This window comes from Vicia villosa, unplaced genomic scaffold (genome assembly GCF_029867415.1).
Source record: "Vicia villosa cultivar HV-30 ecotype Madison, WI unplaced genomic scaffold, Vvil1.0 ctg.000168F_1_1, whole genome shotgun sequence".
In the NCBI taxonomy this organism is placed as follows: Eukaryota; Viridiplantae; Streptophyta; class Magnoliopsida; order Fabales; family Fabaceae; genus Vicia; species Vicia villosa.
Window position 1 is genome coordinate 503977 of NW_026705049.1, and position 22653 is coordinate 526629.

Sequence of the window (22653 nt, forward strand, 5' to 3'; positions counted from 1 at the left end):
CATTGTGTATACATCACAGTTGTGATATAGCTTTCTAGAAGCAATTCTTAAACACTTTCTAGTTGTAAGTTTATAATTGTTGTTCCTTGAGAAATCGGTTTGTGGTTTATATCATGAAGACTTTCACGGTTATCATTATGAATGTTGTTGTAATCAAGTTTGATTAGTAGATTAAGACCTCGTAAGAGAGAGGAGAAATCACCTTGATAGGGTGGACTGGAGTAGTTTGAGTTCAAACAAACTAGGATAACCAAACGTGTCATAAGTTTTTATTTATCATAAACCCAATCCAACCCTGTTATTGTGTTTTTCGAACCTTCAATTAGCATCAGAGCGCCTGGTTCTGGGTGCATACACTTAACTGTGTCAGAAAAAGATCCTAAACGAAAAACACTATGGTGGAACCAGTCAAGAACAACAACAATGACAATCATGATGATAGAGACAAAATCAGTGGTAGATCACCAATGTTCGTTGGAGAGAACTTCGATTACTAAAAAGACAGAATCGAGAGTTTCTTTCTAGCTCACGACGCTGATCTCTAGAATATGGTAACAGATGGTTACAAACATAAGGTCAATGAAAGCGGTCAGAAGATCGAAAGAAAAATATGAATGATCAACAAAAGAAAGAGTTTAGAAATCATCACAAAGCCAGAACTATACTTCTAAGTTCTATTTCATACACAGAGTATGAGAAAATCACTAACAGAGATTCTGCAAAGGATATGTTTGACTCTCTGAGAATGAGGCATGAAGGAAACACTCAAGTCAAAGAAACCAAAGCTCTTGCACTCATTCATAAGTACGAAGCTTTCAAAATGGAAGAAGATGAAACTATTAAAACCATGTTCTCAAGGTTTCAAATTTTGGTTACTGGACTGAAAGTTTTGGACACATCTTTGAAGCTTGCAAAAAATCTGAAAGTTTTTGATCCGAAGGAGACCGATGGTCACAGCTTTGAAGCTTGCAAAAAATCTGAATGCTATATCTCTCTCGAAGAACTTATCATCTCCTTGAGAAGTCATGAGATAGAACTAGAAGAAGATGAACCCCATAAGAATCGTAAGTCTCTTGCCCTTAAATCTAAAAGTAAATTTAAAACTAACGCTTTTCAGGAAGATGAAGAAAGCTCTAGAGGTTCCTCATCAGAAGAAGACAAACTATCTCTCATATCCAGAAGAGTCCAACAACTCTGGAAGCACATACAAAGGAATCCCAGAAATCATAGAAGATCTAACGATTACTCTAAATCACCTTCTGGATACAGAAAGTCTAGAAACAAGGAAATTATTTGTTATGAATGCAATGAACCTGGTCACTACAAAAGCGACTGCCCGAAACTACAAAAGGAAAAGCCAAAGAAGAACTCCAACAAAGAAAAGAAGAAAAGTCGTATGGCTACTTGGGACGATTCAGAATCTTCTGAAGAAGAAATAGAAGATGAGCGTGCCAACATTGGCTTGATGGCCAACATATCAAGTGGGTTCAGCTCATCTGAATCCGAATCAAATTCAGAAGTAGAAGAGGTATTCTCTAAAGTTTCTAGATCTCATTTGGAACAATGTTTATCAGAAATTCTTGAAAAATATCAGAAACTTCGAATCAAATATAAGAACCTGAAACATGGTCGAGTATCTGATTATGAATATTCCAGAAAGCTTAAAGCAGAAAATTCTGATTTAAAAGAAAGTCTTTTTAAACTTAAAAATGAAAACTCGGTTATCAAAGACGAGCTACAACTAACTCAAAAAGAATATGACTTAAAAGCTTCTGCATATTCTGATAATTTTATTAAAGAATATGACCATAGTTTTCAAAAATTTCTAGCTAACAGTATAGATCGAAGCAAGATGGCTTCAATGATATATGGAGTTAGTGAAAATACTAGAAAAGGTATAGGGTATGTGAAACCTAAAGGAAAAGAACCATATCAACGTAAACATGTTGACGATATGATCATAAAAATCACACCTTTAGAATCTCACTTCACATATGGTCACACACATGACATTAAATATACTAGCAGTTCTTATATCACAAATTCTGGTGAGAAATCAAAACTCAATTAGAATTTAGCAAAGTCTAACTAACAAGGACCCAGAAAGATATGGGTACCTAAGGATAAAATAATTTATGTTGCAGATGTACTGAACAACAAAACTGAAACACTAATCATGGTACCTGGACTCTGGATGCTCTCGACACATGACGGGAAAAAAGCATATGTTCCAAAGGCTGGAACTTAAAGATGGAGGTTATGTAGTTTTCGGAGGCAATCAAAAAGGGAATCAGAAAGAAAAATGATTAGCTCCAAAATTATGGGTACTAAAGTAAGACTCTCTAATTTTGATGACTCAAGCTCTAACAAACATAGAAACAGACGAGATAAAGTAATGCCTTCTGAAACTCTGACTAAATTATTGCAAGTTAGTATTTCTGTTCACAATCCCTTCTTTCTGATAGCCTATTTTATTTGAGAACATCTGATAAACTTTCCTACATAAGTCAGAAGGTAAAGTATTTCAAAACTTCTTGTGAAAAGGAAAATAAAACCTTGTAGTTCTCTATATCAACATCTATCAACCTAAAGGACAAATCATCATCTTAGGCTGAACACGTGTTCAGAATCCGAATGGCTGAAATCGTTTGAGTTGATGCATTGAGGCACGAGTCACATCGGTAACTGTTTTCAATAAAATTTTACGCCATTACTCCGTCAGAATCATTACTTTGCTTAATCATTATATTTAAATTCTTTATTGTTAATTAATTTTATGTTTTATTTTCGTTGGCTTGATATGTATATATACTCACTTCACTTCACTCTCACATTTCTTCCCACCGTAAATCACGTTCTCTTTGCTGAAATTTGTGTGTACTTGCATCTCTTGTTTCTATCTTGAGAACCATAAAACACTCTTTTCTTTTGAAAACCCTAAGTTTGTGTGACCAATGGCTTACTCCTCTCAGCAACAACAATTTCACGACTCTGTTGCTCAAATCAACACTGAAGAAAGGTATATCAAACCTATAAGAACTCTTCTCACTCCCATTGATTCTCTAGAGGTTCTCTGTGAAATGATGGTGGATTTTGAAAGCATGAAAGAAAATGGTTGCGATCTCACTCAATATGTTGCGTTTCGAGGTTGGGGAAAGTTCTTTGACAGGCTCATTGGTCCAGTATTCCCCAAACTAGTAAAAGAATTATGGATCCATGCAACAGCTTCAAATCATCAAGTAACCTCCTATGTAATGGGGAAGAAGATCGTCATTACTGAAGATCTTATTGGTAAACTCATAAGCCACGATGGAAATGGTGTTAAGTATACTAATATGGCAAACAAGAACTCCGACCTAGCAATCATCTCCAAAGAAATCTTCACTTCTGGGAAACCCTCCAACAAATTCAAAGATCTGAAAAGCAATCTCAGAATCTGGGCCAGAATACTTCTGGGTTGCATTCACCATCGCAAAGCAACAAGCTCATCAGATTACATCAACATTGATCAACAATACATGTTGTATTTCATCTCCACAAATCAGAAGGTTCATCTCCCTCGCTCACTTTTCTCTCATCTGAAAACAAGTGTCAAAAAAACAAGAGAAGAAGTAAAAACCAAAAGAGATTGGATTCCTCTGGGAAGACTAATCTCAGATATTCTAGCAAAAAACGGGCTGATAGAACATCTGACAAAAGCACAACAAATCGACTTTCTAGAAGCAATCGCTGGAAAACCATTCAACGCGAAGAATCTCAAAAAGATGAAGATTATTGAAGCGATTAAAAAGGATCCCTCTCTCACAACCAAGGAAGTGTCATTACCACCAGAAGGGTGCCTCTAGATGATTTCCCTCTCTTCTCAGCAGAGACTACCATAGACATTCTCATCAGATATTTGGAAACATGTAAAAGTGACGGAACCATTCCAGAAGTCAACATTCGAGACCTCAGGAAACCTGCTCCAGAAGTAGTAATCAGAAAGAATAAGAAGAGGAAAGTTGCTGAAGGAACGTCTCAGAAAATCCCAAAAGCTGCTAAAAAGAAAGGTAATTCATCTTTTATTTCAGTTGTAGAATCTACATTTTTATCAACATATGAAACTTCACCCAAACCTTCTGACCAACCAACACCCCAAACAATTGATGATTTTGACATGGTAATTGACAACTCCTTTCTAATAAACCCCTCAAACCTCCCTTCCTCCCCTCAACCAGAACTTGCTCAAGTTCTACATGATATTGAGCACTTCGAACCACCATTTGACACTCCCCAAACAGAAAATCCAATTAACCCATCTGAACAAACATCTGCTCCCACATCTCTTGTTCATGGAATTGATCTCCCTCTCAACACCATGCAACCCCTACATATTATCATAAAACCTTCTAAACCCCATCTCTATCCCAGATATTCCCTCTCCCTATGAATCAACTTCTCCTGACCCTACCATTGTCATTCATGACTCTCCATCTCTATCTCCTTCAAAACCATCAGAAGATCTCCTGAGAACCATCATTGACCTTGAAGCATGGGACAAACTTGTCTTGTCTTCTTAAAAAATAGCCATTCCCAAACCAAAATATTCAAAATCATATGTTGGTAAATCTATGATGATTTTTTAGACTGAAATACAGGGATGGATTAACTCTCTGAAGCAAGCCTTCATGGTTAATTCGAATCCAGCTGCCTCTGATTTTCTCTGGACCCAGTTCAGAAAGTGGTTCAACATAGAACCACTAAAGCTAAAGGAACTGAGTTATGACATTGCCCAACAAAATTTTCGTGATTATATGAAGGTGTTCAAGGATCAAGTCTGAATCTCTAGGAAAGGAAACTAGTTCTTCATCTGGATAACCAACCCTGGGTGGAGCCACAGAAAATGAAGATAGAGAAAAGTCTCATGAACCTTAACCCATGATTGTGTTTGAATACAAAGTCTCTAAGTCTCCCATTTCATCTTCTAACATCGCTATATCCTCTCTATTCCTTAAAACTCTAGATGAGTTAAAGAAAGAGAATGAAGCTATTAGAGCCAGGCTGGACAAACAAGATGAAACAAATAAGGAAATCAAAGGCATTTTGGGCGCACAAGAGAAATCCAGCAATGAGATCAAGGATCTTCTGGCTACTTTGATTACAAGACTCATACCTGCTTCACAACCTTAATTGTTTGTATCCTATTATGTCTGTTTTATTGTTATGTTTGCTAATGTTCTGTTCTCGCTTCATCGGATTTATTAAATGAATGAATGTTTTGTCTCTATATTAATTGTGTATGTTTATGCATCTTTTTGATTATTGACAAAAATGGGGATAACGTAGAATATTTTGAATTCATAGCATTTTACCTGGAATAATGCCTCAAACATTTTTATTTAAAATATTTGTTAGATCATTTATTAAGAACAGGAAACTTCTTGATAAGGATACTTATAAGCTTCATCCGAACTTCTAATTCAAGGAGACATAATTAGGGAAGTATCCTGTCTCTTCTGAATATTAAATTCAGGGGGAGTTTCTAACTAGGGGGAGTTTCTAAAAATCATTTATGCTATTTACTTATTCAAAGTATATGAGTTTTTCTCATCATCCAAAAGGGAGAGATTGTTAGAACAAAGTTTGGTTTTACATCTTTGAAATAGTTTTGATGATAACAAACACATAATTTTAATAACAACATATATGCTCCCTAATTGTTTATTTATGTTACAGAAGTTTTGATGCTTACCCAGATCAAAGAATAAGAAACAAATTTTGAAAGAAGCACAAGAACAAGAAGTATTTGCCACTTGATCTCCTTTCTAAGAAGATCATGTTCTGAAGGTCACTACAACAAGCTCTCCAAGATCAAAGTAGTGAGGTTGTCGATTACTCAGGTTTTGACTGTGATTTCTCAGTAGCAGAAGTTTTGATCAAGCTCTGATAAGAAAAACGCTTCTTGCACCAAACGCTGACGTAATGACCTGATACATAATATTATGATAATTAGTTCTGTTATAAGTCATTTAATTCAAGATCTTCTAGTAACGGATGGAACTTCAATTATATAGACATAATCCTTAATTTTGGAAAGAACTCAAAAGGAATTATATCAACCTTCCAAAAACAACGAAGTGTGTCTCTTAATGGATCCAAAGCTTCACTATATATTGAAGATACTAGTGAAGTTTGAACCAAGAATTCTCACGCACAAACAATTACGAAGAGCTCTCAAATTATTATTCATTCATTCTTTTATTTTGTGTGCATTGTTATTAAACATTGTGTATACATCATAGTTGTTCCTTAAGAAATCGAGTTGTAGTTTATCTCAAGAAAACTTTGACGGTTGTCATTGTGAATGTTGTTGTAATCAAGTTTGATTAGTGGATTAAGACCTCGTAAGAGAGAGGCGAAATCACCTTGATATGGTGGACTAGAGTAGTTTGAGTTTAAACGAACCAGGATAACCAAACGTGTCATAAGTTTTTATTTTATCAAAAACCCAATCCAACCCCCTTTATTGTGTTTTTAGAACCTTCATCCTTGGTTAGAGGTGTTATAGAGCTGGTTTGATGATTTAGATAGCTTCCTGGCACCTTATAGAAGCTAAATGGATGTTTACTTGAACTTGAACACACCTGGAATGGCTTGCTCAATTGTACCTGCAAGTGACAAAGGTTTGAAATGGAAATCTATGTTCCAAGTGTTACAAAAATGATTTAGGTTTTTGGACAAATTTTATATGATGTATAGAAGGTATCTAGAGTGAGAGTTTGGATAATGATTGGACCAGGGATGAGTTTGGTGTTTAAGGTTTGAAGGTTTCCAACAATGGAGGTTTGATGGTGATTCTGAGTTAGAAATGTTTTTGAGGGTAGTGATTGTGATAGACAGCTTCCAAATGATGTTTAGAAGCTACCTCAAAGGTTGTTTGACACCAATAATGCTTAGATTTTAAAATAGCTATGTTTATGCAAATGACCAATTTTTGGACTTTCAAGTGAGGGGGTGTGTTGCACCCCAAAATTTGCCCATTTATTTATTCCTGATTGGCTTTCACATCACATTCATGTGCATACCTCATATAGGCCATTCACCCAATACATTCATTCACATCATTGTTACTATCCAAGAAAACTGATGAAAAAGAGTTTCTATGTGTGAGACATCTGGGATCAAAGGAGAGAGATTGAGAGTTTGACTGCACAATACTATTCTCATGGAAGTTCCCCTAAAGATCAGGATTTCACTCTCTCCAAGACAGGGTTCATATTAAAAGATACAAATCTCATGTTCATCAGGGTCGTCAAATTAGGATTTTTTGACCAAAGTCAACCCAGTTGACTTTCTGGTCAAAATTTAATCAGGAAAATGTTTGTGGATGCAAAATATGGTTGTCCTGTTCATTGAAGCTTCTCTGGTTGAAAATTGATTGAGAATTAGATCAGAAATGGATTAATCGGGAAATTTATCTGGAATCGGGAAAATCAAGAAAAGTCGACTTTTTGGTCAAAGTCAAAGTCAACTGGTAAATATTGACTCATGGTGAAAAATCGGTCAAAGAAAAGTCAACAAAACAAAATAAAATCAAGAAATATTCAAAGTTGCCAAATATGGAAAGTTAGTTAAAAATTGATCTTGCCACAAATAGAAAGTTCTAACACTTAGAAAAATTTGGGGAGTTTTGAAATTCTAAAATTTAGCTGGGCAGCTGACTTCAGGTCATATTTACACAGGGATCTAGGCCTTATTTCGAGACAAGTTCAAGAGCAACATTGTTCCTTTCATGGCCCTCTACAATATTGTAGTTGGGAGTTTTTCCATATGGGGCAAGGATCAAGAGATATAGAAGCTCAAAGTGGGAAGATTACCACTGGATCAGGGCAAGTTTCCAGGCAGTTTTTTCGCCATCGCATGCAAATGATCAAGCACGTGGTGTGCTGACTTTGAGATTGATTTTAGAGAAATATAAAGGCCCACAAAGTGCAAACTTAGTATGGATCTCTTCATCCCCATGTTGTCTATCCATTGGTTCAAGAATTAAGCAATTTTGATAGGAGTTGAATCATTTATCGAGCCTTGAAGTTATGACTTCGTCGAGTCACGTTTGGCCAAAACAAAGGCACAGTTCCAAGCCACGCTCACGCAGGCCCATGCAATGAGGATTCAACATACTTTTGATCATATTGCTCATACTTCAAAGCTTTATTTCAAGAGATCTCCAACATGAAACCTTTGCTATTCCATGTCTTCTTCACTGTGGTACAAAAATCGAGCCCAACGGTAAGCCCTAACTAATAATATGTGAGCACAAAGTGAGCATCATGGCCACAACAACAAAAACATCAAGTCAGAAAAATACTGCAGCATACCACGGCACCACCCCAATTGCCCATGCAACCTCACTGAATGCAAAAAGCTTACATAAAACATACCACAAGTATACACTCCTTGTTCATTAAGTTTGTAAAAGAATATATTACACTACAACACTCCATACCATACACCCACACTCTCACTATAAAAACTCTACACATCTCACACACGAGGGACCTTTTTCATTTTCTTCCAGTTTTCAAAAACCTCTCACCCATCATTCACTCTTGCTCATTCTCTCTTCTCTCTAACCACCATAACCACTTTTTTTCCACCACCACCACAAACTCCCATTCTTCTTCAACCACCTCCTTCATTCTTGACCAACCATCACTCTCCACACTCCTATTCAAGAATCCGGATCTTTCTCCATGGATACGCATCTCAAGATCCATCACCTTCTTCATTACTAGTGGATTGGTCAAGTTCGAATTTTCAACAAATCCGAGTTTATTTCTCGGATAGGGATATATCTCGAAAAGCTTCGCATTCATCTTCTTCAAAGAACAAAAGAGTACTCGGATTTCTCCTCAAATCTTGATCAATATTCTCCCCAAGTAAGTGATTATTTCCATGGCATTAGAAGCATGTATAGGCCTGGAACCCGTCATCAGGGATTGGGTTAGGAATTAGTACCACCATGTTTTCAAGTGTTTGTTGCATTTGTATGGAATTTGTGGATTCTTGAATTCAATTTCGTTTTCGCTAAGATGATGATTGTTTGAATGCTTGAGTCACATTTTCGTCTCCTATGATCGACTGTGAGTGCAGTGATATGTTTAGATTGAGCTTTGGTGAATTTAGTTCTTGTTAGGGTTTACTTGATGCCCTCAGTTTGCGTAATAGCGGCAAGCTTGGTGAAATTGGACACCGGATCCGTAACCAGCGTGAAATTCCGAAGAGGAAGACGTTGGCTTTTTGTATTTCTGAGAAATATGGTCTGGCTCCGCCGTGGAAGCCGCCGGAGAAGACGACCAGAGCGGAGCTCCGGCGTCTGAATCTCTGGCCCCTTTTCTCTCACCGATTGCGTATGTGTCGCCCATCCATTGGCTTGTTTCCCATTATTTTGTGTTTGTTTGTCTCATTCATATGATTGGCATGGCTATGTGGCGGATCGTGATTGGCTGAAGTTTATTTTTGTCTTTTAGTCACTTAATGAAACTTGACCAATTGATATGTTTATGTAAGGGTTCACGTTACAAATTTTTCTTTATGCTTGCTGAATTTCGTTTGGGACAAGATGATAAATAAACTGGGCCACGCGTGAGTTAGTTTGGGCTTGCAATTTATTTTACACACCCCCATAAAACAGGCCCAGCGCGCTATGAACTAGAGGCTCGTTCACTTCAAATTACTTTTTCACCCCCAGTTCTAGACAGACTTAGATTTTATTTTTAATTTTGTTTCTTCCACAACTTTTGATTCATAAATCTGTTTTGGTTCAAATAAAAAATCAATAAAAATATGTTTTAAATAGAATAATGTGTGTAGAAATTTTTGATATTTTTGTTAGATTTTTAGGACTTAGTTTGTTGTTTTTAATAAATCATTTTCTTTAGTGTGTTCATTGTGTTTTTTAAGTTTGATCGGTTTTTCAAATTAATTTTGTTTAATACCTTAGGAGTATTGCCATTTTTTGTGTGATATCAGTAGGCTCATATACCATATTGTGTGAAAAAAATAAAAGTTTAATTCTATGTTTTGGTTAGGTTTTCATTAGATTTTCTATACCCGATTTATGTGCGTTCCTAAACGGATAATCATGCGAATTTGACCTATAATTTGCTTTACCTTTATGCAATTGACTTAGTTTCTTTTGGTACATATAAGTAGGGATGTTTAGAGGTCCTAAGACCTGGAGTTGAATTTTTCAAGTCATGTTTTCTTATTTTACTTGATTTTTCTTTTTTACTTGGAAATAACTCACCTTTGGTTAACGATTGCACCATAACTTGTCCGAATGACCTATAATTTTGTATGAAACTTCTTGACTTGTTTTGTGTTTGCTTAGACACCTTTTAGAGGTCATTAGCTACTGACTCATAGCATTTGATTTCATTTTTCTAAACTTCATTCACCATTTGAATTCTATTAACTAGTTTTGACCTAGTCTTGTATAGTTTTGTTAGAACTTTGTTTGTTTCAAGTTAATTGACTAACATAGATTGGTACAAGGTCTTGGACCTATAAATGAACTAATTGCTACTGACTTTAAGCTTTGTTCATGTTTTCATTTGCTTTTTGTTTTGATTAATGGATGTTTGTTCGCTAATTGTTAAGTGACGATTTACGCGATACCTTGGTAACTCTTTGTGAATATTTTCGTGTAGTGCCATATGGCTTTTGTGTTTGATTTAGGACATTTATTTCCTTGTTTTGCTACTGCCCTAAGGCTTTCTTCCCTCTTTCTTATGCTTTGCCTCTTCTTTCACACTTTGATTGTTGTTAGTTAAAGAGGCGACGATTGTTTGTTCTTCCTCCACCTTTTGTGGATTGTTTTCTCTTGGGATTCATTGTGTGTAGTCTCTCTTAGGAGTAGACTTGGTTAGGGACTTCATTAAGTCACCTACCTTGCTTGTTGCTTCTTCTTATCTCTTACTATATGCTTACCATGTTCCCTTAGGGTGGTGACTTCAATCTTCATTAAGATTAGTCACATAGAACAACTTAGGTTGTAGTCTATGCATGATAACATAGGTAGATATCCCTTATCCTTGACCTTAGGGTCACTTGTAGAATAGAATAACTTAGATTAGAGAATAGGTTAGTTCCCCTTTGTTCATTCTTTTTCTTTTCAACTTTAAAACACTAATAAATAAAGAGGCGAATCACATTAAGAAAGTGATAGAGAAATGAGTGGGATTCATTCCCTAATCTGTTTCTCAATCACTTAGTGGCATAGAAATGAGTGGGATTCATTCCCTAATCTGTTTCTCGGTCACTACTTAATGGGAGAGAAATGAGTGGGATTCATTCCCTAATCTGTTTCTCAAACATTAATTAATGGGATAGAAATGAGTGGGATTCATTCCCTAATCTGTTTCTTGAACATTATATAATGGGATAGAAGTGAGTGGGATTCATTCCCTAATCTGCTTCTCGATCATTATACATTTTATGTGATTCTAATCACAAAGTAAATTCCCTTAAAAAATACCCAACAAAAAACATTTAAAACACTTAATAAAGGCTCGAATTAAAACAAAGTGACGAAGTGGTGCGAAACCTTGTATTGGGTTTTGTTCATCATGTAGTTACATAAAAAACATAAACCCAAGTTCATTCTTTTGCCTTGTTAGGCGCCTAAGAACAAGTTAAGTCCTTTCCAAAAGTAGGCGTATAAGTCTCCAAAGGTCGAGCATCGTGGATTGTGACCTTAACCTCTGTTCAACTAAAAAACACAAAACAAATGGAAACTATGGAGCCGAACTACGGTCGTTCTGATTCCTGAAAGGGATACGTAGGCATTGGGTCGCGGGGCCTAAGCGAGCACACTTGTAAATAATTCCTTCTTTTCCCCGTATTTCTTTTGCATGCATTCGCATTTAGGTTTTAGACATTAGACACCCTTTAGATAGAAACAAACATAGGTGGATACCATCGAGTACGATGGGCGTGAGGGGTGCTAACACCTTCCCCTCACGTAACCGACTCCCGTGCCCTGTTCTCTGGTCGAAAGACCTTGTTCTTGTTCTGAGTTAGGTTTCTGATATTCCTTTCCCGCGATGGGATAAATATATTAGTGGCGACTCTGATTCCATTTTTTCGCGGTAGCGACAGCTGGCGACTCTGCTGGGGATGTTGATAGACCTGTTGCTGGTCCATCCTTAGTGAGTCGATCCTAGCCTGCGTTTGTTTGTTTATTTACTGGGTGTTCATTTGTTTTTATGTCTATACCTTGTATATATGTTTACATGTTTACTTTTCTGCTTGCATATCATGTTTATTTCTGTTTGCACATCATGCATATGGATTATATTCTGTGTTCCTTGGGGTCTTCTGTTCTGTTTTGCAGGTTGGGTGGGTTGTTCTATGAGGTAAAAGGCCCAATACCCAGGCCAGAGTTAACACATAGGATACCTAGGATAGAGTGGATAGTCATGACGCCAACAGAATGTCAGGTTCTGTTGATTGCGATCATGAGACCCACGACCAGCTGAGACTCGAATGGGATACCGTTGTTGGCATGTATTTGCAACAATGATGGTGTTTCAGGAGAGTTGCTAACGCTGGAGACCTTTTGACCTACCTGGACCTAGATTCACCTGTGAGTGGGGTGGGATATTCATGACAGGTACCGTTGGTGACTGTTCTGTTATGTTGGTGACTATGGTTCTCATTTGCGGTATCTATGCCGGATTTTTTGTCCTGCAACATCCAATCCTGTTCAGAAGAAACATATACTTCTCCTATGTGGGGAGGATCTTTCATTGCATCATAATCATCATAGCATGTTTAATTTCAAAAGAAGAAAAAAGAAAAAAAGAAAAAAAAGAAAAGAAAAAGAAAAGAGATTAATATTCATATGCATGCCATTTTTCAGGTATCCAAAGTCAACACTTCTCATCAAGAATGGCTAACAGTGTGACCGTCAACAAAAAGACTACGAAGCATACCTTCTCTTGCAGTTTCTACCGTGAGGATATCACACCTTTGGTTCGATTGGGCACCCGAGTTACTGGGCAAAATTTGGATGAATTCAGAAAGACTTATGGCCACATTCTGCTTATGTTAACTACTCGTATTGATGAGTGGGGTCTCTACACTCTTCTTCAGTTTTATGATTCTGAGCTGCGTTGCTTTACCTTTCAAGATTACCAACTAGCCCCTACCCTCGAGGAGTATGCACACATTCTTCAAATCAAAGTTCAACATAAGGTTCCTTTTGTGTGTGCACCTGAAAAGCCCAAAATGGATCGCATTGCTGGTGCTCTTTATTTGAGCATGAAAGACGTTAAGGATAACTGGAAGCCTAATGGTGGGACCCATGGATTCTATGTGAAATTTCTGATGAGGGAAGCCGAAACCCTTGCTGATAAGGAAAAGTGGAAAGAATTCAATGCTCTCCTGGCCGTCATGATCTATGGATTAGTGATGTTCCCGAATATTCCAAATTTTGTTGATCTCACTGCCATTTGTCTCTTCATGGATCAAAATCCTGTACCCACTCTGTTGGCCGACACTTATTATGCCATCCATTCTAGGTATGGAAAAAAGGGATCAGTTGGGGGTTGTTTGCCAATACTGTACGAATGGTTTTCTTCACATTTGCCTAAAAGCGGAGCATTTGTCACTACGAGAGATTCACAGAAGTGGCCCCAAAGGATTATGGGACTTACTGCTAATGATATTGTTTGGTATCACCTCCGAACGGACATCGAGCAAGTTATAACCAGATGTGGAAGTTTTGGCAATGTTCCTCTCATAGGGACAAAAGGAGTTATCAACTATAATCCGAAGCTAGCACTGCGCCAGTTGGGTTTTGCACTGAAGGACAAGCCTTTGGAAAAAGAGATATTTGAGTCCGTTTGTTTTGAAAAAGGAACCGATCCAGAAGGGTTGGAGAAAGTGAGGAGTGCGTGGAACAAAATTCATACAGAAGACCGAACTACCTTGGGGGGAAAGAATGCTATTGCTAAGAAAGCTTATACTGAATGGGTTGAAGAAAGAGTTAAGGAGCGCCTGCTGCCTTTCCCGAAGGTTAGCCCTCTATATGAACAACCACCTGAGATTTTAACTGCCACTGTACCAGCTGAGGAGTACAACCAAGTACATGTGGAGAATATCAGGTTGCGAGAAAAAGGGGAAGACGCTAAAATAAAGTACTTCTTGGTGGATCAGAAAAGGGCTGAATTAGCACATGAGGTTAAAATACTGAAAGGAGGATCTTCCAGAGTTCAAAAAAGGGCTAGAACTGAAAAGGGTGAAAGAGTTACCACTGTTCGTATTGAGGACCATCAAAGGGTTATAGAAGAAGCGGTAAAGAAAGCAGAAGAAAAGCTCAAGCAAGAGTACAGAGAAGATTTAAGGGCTCACAAGCTCAGAGTAGAGAAAGAGGCTAGGGCCGAGGTAAAGGGTTTGAAAAAGAAGCTTGAAGAGGAAACCACTCAGAGGGTAGCAATCAAGAAGAAGCTTGAAGAGGAAATTACTCAAAGGTTAGCCGTGGAGACACAACTCAAAGATAGTCATCTCCGTTCCGCTCGACTAACAGAAGAGAATGCAAAGCTCAGAAACCAGATAGCAGAAATGGAAAGCACATCTGAAAAGAATACCCTCCCTGATTGCAAAGGATGTGAGAGCTTGGTGGCCCACTGTGATATGTTAGATGGGCAGTTGTTTCGCAAAGATGTGGTGATTCAAAGTTTTGTCAAAGGAAGAGATCGAGAAGTGACCAAGAAGATGTTTGATGAAACTAAGAAGTGGAGCGACGAGCACTTTAAACAAGGAGGACCTTTGTTTTACACCAAGATGGATTAGTGTTTGAGCTTGTATTTCATGACCACCACCAGGCTTGTTGGATGGGGTCCTTTGTCTTTTCTGTTGTTTGAACTATCTTGTCAATGTATGGGTATGCCCAAACTCAAAAAGAGATTATTAATGAAATTTGAGTCTTTTTTGTTTCCTCTTGATGCTTATCTTTTGTCACATTGTTAAACATTCTTGATTAATATTAAATATTTTGGATACTCTGAAAATGGCACCTCACATCATATGCACACATGCACCTCATGCACATCATGCACAAACAGGTACATCAGATGGTGTTCTTATCTGACTGATCAAGTTTTCCCTTTCAGCAATTGCACCTCCGCCTACACATCGCTACTACACAAGGGCTAATCACTCACTGCAAATGGATCAGTTAAGGGACGATCTTATCCATATGAGAACTCAGGTTACTGCTCAGATGGCTCAGTTCATGGAAGTCATGCAAAACATGGTTGATCGACAAGAAGAGCTCAGGATCCGAATGGACACAGTTGCTCAGGTTGTTGCGGACCCCCCGCAAAGAAACCCTGCTGATATTCGTGTCAATGGTGAGCCTGTGATCGGAGGACCTGGTGTGATTCCTCCTGCTACTAATCAAGGTAATCCTTATGGGCCTCCCCAGCCCATTCCTGAAGGACAAGCCACACAACAAATCAGAAGAGCTGCTGCCATCCCCGTGTTGGAAGAGGATCGACATGAGGATCTGTTTCCTGAAAGTGAGTTGGGATTTCCACATGATGCTGGAAGGTTGTTCAGAGGACTGGAGGAAAGGATGAGGGCCATGGAAGGCCAAGGACTTGGTATGGACATTAATGACTTGGGTTTGGTTCCTGGGGTCCGTGTGCCGCCGAAATTCAAGGTGCCAGATTTTGAGAAGTACAAGGGGAATACTTGTCCCAAGACCCATGTTCGAGCTTACTACCACAAGATGCATGTCTATTCTGAAGATGAGGGGCTGTTGATGCATTTCTTCCAAGATAGCCTAACTGGGGCATCTTTGGAATGGTATATGAGGCTGGAAAGAGCTAGTATTCGAAGCTGGAGAGACTTGGTTGATGCCTTCATAAAGCAGTATCAATATAATGTTGACATGGCACCCAATCGCACTCAATTGCAGAATCTATCTCAGAAAGCTAATGAATCCTTCAAAGAATACGCGCAAAAATGGCGCGAGTTGGCAGCCAGAGTTCAACCACCTATGTTGGAGAGAGAAATGATGGACCTGTTCACCAATACTTTGGAAGGTCAATACTATTCTGCTTGTTCTGCATCCTCGAGTTTTGCCGAGTTGGTTATGATTGGTGAGCGAATTGAAAGTGGAATTAAGGCTGGTAGAATACAGAATCCGAGTGCTGCTAGTTCCTCCTCTGGGGCTGGTGGAAAGAAGCCATATAATGGATTTGCTAAGAAAAGAGAAGGTGAAACGAGTGCTGCTTACTATGGAAGTGGCAGAAATCAGGCTCATCAACAAGTAGCCGCTGTGACTATCCCAAATGCTCCTTTCCAACATCAACAACAAGGGTATCAGCCGCGTCAGTACCAACAACAACCGAAATTGCCAGAAAGAGCTTTTGATCCGATCCCGATGACATACGCACAAGTATTGCCATATCTCCTCGATTTGAACTTGGTCCAATTGAGGACTCTAGCCACTCCTGCTAAGCTGCCTCCTAATTGGGATGCTAATGCAAGGTGTGAATTCCACTCTGGGTCACCTGGACATAATATTGAAAACTGTAAAGCGTTGAAGCATAAAGTCCAGGATTTGCTCGACTCCAAAGCCATCGAGTTTACTCCTACTCAAGGACCTAATGTTGTTCAGAATCCTATGCCTCCCCATGGAACCCACGCGGCAAATGCTATTGAGGTTGTTGAAGACACTCACCTGGTTAAGGATGTGATCGAATTGGGTTCATTGTTGCCATTATTGAAGAAGGAATTGTTGAGGATGAGACTATACGCTGGTTGTGGAGAATTCTGTCCTAATTGCATGGTCACTTCATCAGTTTGTGATAAGGTGAAAGATGGGATTCAACAGTTGATAGATAGTGGGTATCTACAGTTTGAGCGTGTGCGACGTCCTGAAATGGTTGAAAACGCAGTTAATGTGGCATCTATCCCGTATACTCCTGCCAAGATTCCAATTCCTACGAGAGCACCTCCTTTGGTTATCACACTTCCTGGTCCCGTCCCATATAACAGTGAAAAAGCGATCCCATGGAATTATGGAGGAGAAGTTTTCTACCAAGGGGCCAAGTATGAGGTTAAAGCGCCGGTTGAGAAAGAAGATGTTGATAATGTTGTGGGCATTGGAAGAATGACGAGAAGTGGTCGTATTTTCAATCCTCCCCAGAATACTCGTGATGACAATGTAGAAGCTCTAGCTCAAGCAAAAGGGAAAAGAGTGGTAGAAGATACGGTGGATCAGGGGAAAAGCTCTAACTCTGAAGATACTGTGGCCAAAGAGATGGAAGAGTTCCTAAAGATCATCAAGAAAAGTGAGTATAAAGTGGTTGACCAATTGAGTCAAACTCAATCAAAGATTTCGATCTTGCAGTTGCTCTTGTGTTCGGAGACACATCGAAACGCTTTGTTGAGACTTTTAAGCACTGCCTTTGTCCCTCCTGAGATCTCAGTAAATCAGCTTGAAGGGGTTGTGTCTAATATCAATGCTGGAAATGGATTGGGATTCACTGATGCAGATTTGCCTTCTGAAGGTAGAAAACATAATAGAGCCTTGCACATATCTGTGGAGTGCAAGGGGACTATGCTATCTCGTGTTTTCGTTGATAATGGATCTTCTTTGAATGTGTTACCAAAGTCGTCTTTGATGAGGCTAGACTATTCTGGTGTAGAGATAAGGCCAAGCGAATTAACTGTGAGAGCCTTTGATGGCTCAAAGAGGTCGGTGTTTGGGGAGGTTGATTTACCAGTGATGATAGGACCTCAACTCTTCACTATTACTTTCTTTGTGATGGATATCCACCCGGCTTACAGTTGTCTCCTGGGGCGTCCATGGATCCATGCTGCTGGGGCCGTGACTTCCACATTGCATCAGAAACTCAAATTTGCCACTCAGGGGAAGATAGTCACGATATGTGGGGAGGAAGAGCATGTGGTAAGCCATCTTGCGTCTTTCAAATATATTGATGTGGAAGGGGAGGTCCACGAAACACCTTGTCAAGCGTTTGAGGCTGTCCAGACTATCAAGATCCCTTATGTTGAAAAGAAGAAGTTGGAGGCTCCTATGTCTTCACTAAAGGAAGCCAAAGCTGTGGTTGAATCTGGTCATCCTGAAGGATGGGGCCGAGTCTTGGATCTACCAATCAAGCAGGATAAGTGTGGGATTGGATATCAGTTGGGGCAGAGTTCTTCTGATGGGTCCTTCAAGAAGGCCGGAACCTTCGTTCCGATCAAGTTCTCTAGTGCTAGCATTGTCAAGGATCATATTTGCGCTGCTGATGATGATATGGATAGTGATTATGACATTGAAGAATGGATCAAGCCGTGTGTCCCGGGACAGAAGCTTCTCAACTGGTCATCCGAAGACATCATCTCAATTGCTCTTGATCAAAAGTAATAATGTTTGTTTTTGTTTATCATGCAATAATTCCTGTGTTCTGCCCAAGACACAGTGAACATATGTAGGGCCTCATTTGTTGTTTTTCAATGTTAAAATCATTAATAAAAGGACGTTTTTGCATTCAAATATTCTGTTCCCTGTCTTTCGTTTTTACTTTTATATTTATAATTAATCAAAAAAAATGGCAACGTTTCTTATTCATCATCATCCCCCCATTCTAAAATAAAGCATAAATCATAATCCGTGCAGATCCACTTCTCCTCCAGATTCTATTGACAACGATCTTGCTATGCCTCGTCATGACTTTGGCAAACCTATCTACGCCGCTGAAGAAGGGGATGAAGAAGATTGTGAATTGCCCGATGAGTTGGCCAGATTGTTGAAACAAGAAGAGAAAGTGATCGAGCCACATCAAGAGCCTATTGAGACGGTGAATCTTGGCACCGAAGAGACGAGAAGGGAGGTTAAAATAGGGGCTTCTTTGAATGAGAATGTGAAAGAAAAGTTGATTGGAATGTTGAAGGAGTATTCTGATATCTTTGCATGGTCTTACGAAGATATGCCTGGATTAGATACTGATATTGTTGTGCACAGGCTACCCCTTAAAGAAAATTCTCCGCCCGTCAAACAGAAACTCAGGAGAACACGTCCTGATATGTCCAAGAAAATCCAAGAAGAGGTTCAGAAGCAGTTTGATGCAGGTTTTCTTGCTGTAACAGTTTATCCACCATGGGTCGCCAACATTGTACCTGTACCTAAAAAAGATGGGAAGGTACGAATGTGTGTCGACTATCGAGATCTGAATAGGGCGAGCCCGAAGGATGATTTCCCGCTTCCTCACATTGATGTATTGGTAGATAATACTGCTCAGTTCTCAGTTTTCTCCTTCATGGACGGTTTTTCTGGTTACAATCAAATAAAAATGGCACCCAAGGACATGGAAAAGACAACATTCATTACACCTTGGGGCACCTTTTGTTACAAGGTCATGCCATTCGGGTTGAAGAATGCTGGGGCAACCTATCAAAGAGCTATGGTGACTTTGTTTCACGACATGATTCATAAAGAGATTGAGGTCTATGTGGATGACATGATCGCAAAGTCCCATACAGAAGAGGAGCACCTTGTTCACCCGAAGAAATTGTTCGAAAGGTTAAGAAAGTTCAGGTTAAGGTTGAATCCCAATAAATGCACTTTCGGAGTGAGATCAGGAAAGTTGCTTGGTTTCATCGTAAGTGAAAGGGGTATCGAGGTCGATCCCGCCAAGGTAAAAGCTATACAAGAGATGCCTGAGCCGAGAACTGAGAAACAGGTTCGTGGATTCTTGGGAAGGTTAAATTATATTGCAAGGTTCATCTCACACCTTACCGCCACGTGTGAACCTATCTTCAAGCTATTGAGAAAGAATCAGGCAATAAAGTGGGATGACAATTGTCAAAAGGCGTTTGATAAGGTTAAAGAGTATTTGCAAGAGCCTCCAATCCTCATGCCTCCAGTGGAAGGTAGACCTTTGATTATGTACCTGACAGTCCTCGAGAATTCAATGGGGTGTGTGCTGGGTCAGCATGACGAGTCCGGTCGAAAAGAGCACGCAATTTATTACCTTAGCAAAAAGTTTACCGATTGTGAATCAAGATACTCACTACTCGAGAAAACTTGCTGTGCTTTGGCATGGGCTGCTCGCCGACTGAGACAGTATATGTTGACTCACACTACTTTATTGATTTCAAAGATGGACCCAATCAAATATATATTTGAGAAACCGGCATTGACAGGGAGAATCGCCCGTTGGCAAATGATCTTGACAGAATATGACATACAATACACTACTCAGAAGGCCATTAAAAGTAGCGTAATTGCTGATTACCTGGCACATCAACCTGTGGACGATTACCAGTCTATGTACTTTGAGTTTCCTGATGAAGATATAATGTGCGTGGCAGAAACTTCCAAAAGTCAAGATCAAGAGGAAGGACCTGAACCAGGGGCGCGATGGACGCTCGTGTTCGATGGTGCCTCTAATGCATTGGGTAATGGTATTGGGGCTGTGCTTACTTCTCCAACAGGTTTTCATATTCCATTTACGGCCAGGATTTGTTTTGATTGTACTAATAATGTGGCTGAATACGAGGCTTGCATATATGGTATTGAGGCGGCCATTGATTTGAGGATTAAAAATCTCGCAGTTTATGGAGATTCTGCTTTGGTGATTAGTCAGATCAACGGAGATTGGGAAACACGCCACCCCAACTTGATTCCCTATAGAGAACATGTGGTGAAATTGGCTCAATACTTTGATGAGATCACCTTTGATCACATCCCTCGAGAGGAAAATCACTTGGTTGATGCTTTGGCCACTTTAGCATCCATGTTCAAAGTCAAATGGGACAATGAAGCGCCGTCCATTGTGATCAAAAGGTTGGATGAACCTGCATTCTGCGGCGTCATTGACAATGTGCCTGATGAGAAACCATGGTTCTATGACATTAAGAAATTTCTGGAGACCCAAGAGTATCCTGAAGGTGCTTCCCTTACAGATAGGAAAACCTTGAAGAGACTATCTGCCAAGTTCTTCATGGCTGGAGGTGTTTTGTATAAGAGGAACTTTGATTCTGTGTTGCTCAGATGCGTGGATAGACACGAAGCAGCAAAGATCATGCAAGAGGTACACGAAGGATCCTTTGGTACACATGCAAGTGGGCACACCATGGCTAGGAAAATATTGAGAGCAGGTTATTATTGGTCAACCTTGGAACATGATTGTTTCAACCATGTGGTGGTATGTTACAAATGTCAAGTGTATGCAGACAGGGTTCACGTACCTCCGGTTCCTCTGAATGTGTTGACATCTCCTTGGCCATTTGCTATGTGGGGCATCGATATGATTGGGGAAATTAGGCCCACCGCCTCTAATGGACATCGTTTCATCCTCGTTGCTATTGACTACTTCACCAAGTGGGTTGAAGCTGCGTCTTATGCAAATGTCTCCAAGCAAGTAGTGACTCGCTTCATCAAGCACCATATAATTTGTCGTTATGGGGTTCCTGAGAGAATTATCACTGATAATGGATCCAACCTCAATAACAAGATGATGAAGGAATTATGCGAGAATTTCAAGATTACGCATCATAACTCCTCCCCGTATCGGCCAAAGATGAATGGCGCAGTTGAGGCGGCCAATAAAAACATCAAGAAGATTGTGCAAAAGATGGTGGTCACTTATAAGGATTGGCATGAGATGTTGCCCTTTGCTTTACATGGTTATCGTACCTCGGTGCGCACTTCCACAGGGGCAACTCCTTTCTCGTTGGTATATGGCATGGAAGCGATTCTTCCGGTTGAGGTTGAGATTCCTTCATTAAGGGTATTAACAGATGTGAAGCTCAGTGAAGCTGATTGGGTCCAGACCAGATTTGATCAATTGAACCTTATTGATGAAAAGAGACTAGCAGCCATATGCCACGGGCAAGCCTATCAAAAGAAGATGAAGAGAGCCTTCGACAAGAAGATTCGACCTCGACACTTTCAGGTTGGTGACCTTGTGCTCAAGAAGATCCTGCCTATTCACAACGATCCTAGGGGAAAGTGGACTCCGAATTACGAAGGACCTTATGTCGTAAAGAAAGTCTTCTCAGGTGGCGCCATGATCCTCTCAACTATGGATGGCGAAGACTTCCCACTTCCCGTGAATGCCGACGCAGTTAAAAAATACTTCGCATAAACCTGATCAAAAAAATAAAAATAAAAGAAAAGGAAAAGATCAGGAAAAAGAATGAAAAAGAAATAAAGTACACCCGCTAAGTTGAAAACCCGAAAGGGCGACTTAGGCAAAAAAGGGGTCCTGGTGGATTGAAAACCCGAAAGGGCGGTCCAGGCAAAAGAGGGACAAAAAGCGAATGACTGCGTCGTGCATTAGATCCTCGAGCATAGTTAGTCACCATAACTGGAGGGCTCACAAGGGCAAAGGATCAATCCATTCATCCATTTCAGAAAGCAAAGCAGAAGGAATATCGAAGATCTGTAGAGCATAGCAAGATTGGAACCCAATGGAATCTTTTCTTACGTTGCCATGTTTGTAAAAGCTGTTTGTTTTCCTTTTTGGTGGCCACCTCCTTAAGGGGCCGCTTCCTGGTGTACTCGCCTATGTTAGGCATTTCTTTTCATTAATAAAAAAGATATTTCACTCAAAAATTCCTACATCGTTTTATTTTTACTGTTTT

At 39.5% G+C, this 22653-nt stretch overlaps 2 protein-coding genes across 2 annotated transcripts; both read left to right on the plus strand.

Annotated features, from left to right (window-relative positions):
* The first annotated feature begins 610 nt into the window (after positions 1 to 610).
* LOC131624887 (uncharacterized) lies at positions 611 to 2071 on the plus strand. The gene has a single exon (XM_058895808.1). It carries the CDS (start codon positions 611 to 613, stop codon positions 2069 to 2071), a length of 1461 nt encoding a protein of 486 aa, XP_058751791.1.
* Positions 2072 to 12933: 10862 nt separating this feature from the next.
* Positions 12934 to 22345, plus strand: LOC131624888 (uncharacterized). The gene is made up of 4 exons (XM_058895809.1): positions 12934 to 14226; positions 14473 to 14722; positions 15159 to 18426; positions 18683 to 22345. The coding sequence occupies exons 1-4, from the start codon at positions 12934 to 12936 to the stop codon at positions 22152 to 22154; spliced, it is 8283 nt and encodes a 2760-aa protein (XP_058751792.1). The 3' UTR covers positions 22155 to 22345.
* Positions 22346 to 22653: the final 308 nt, after the last annotated feature.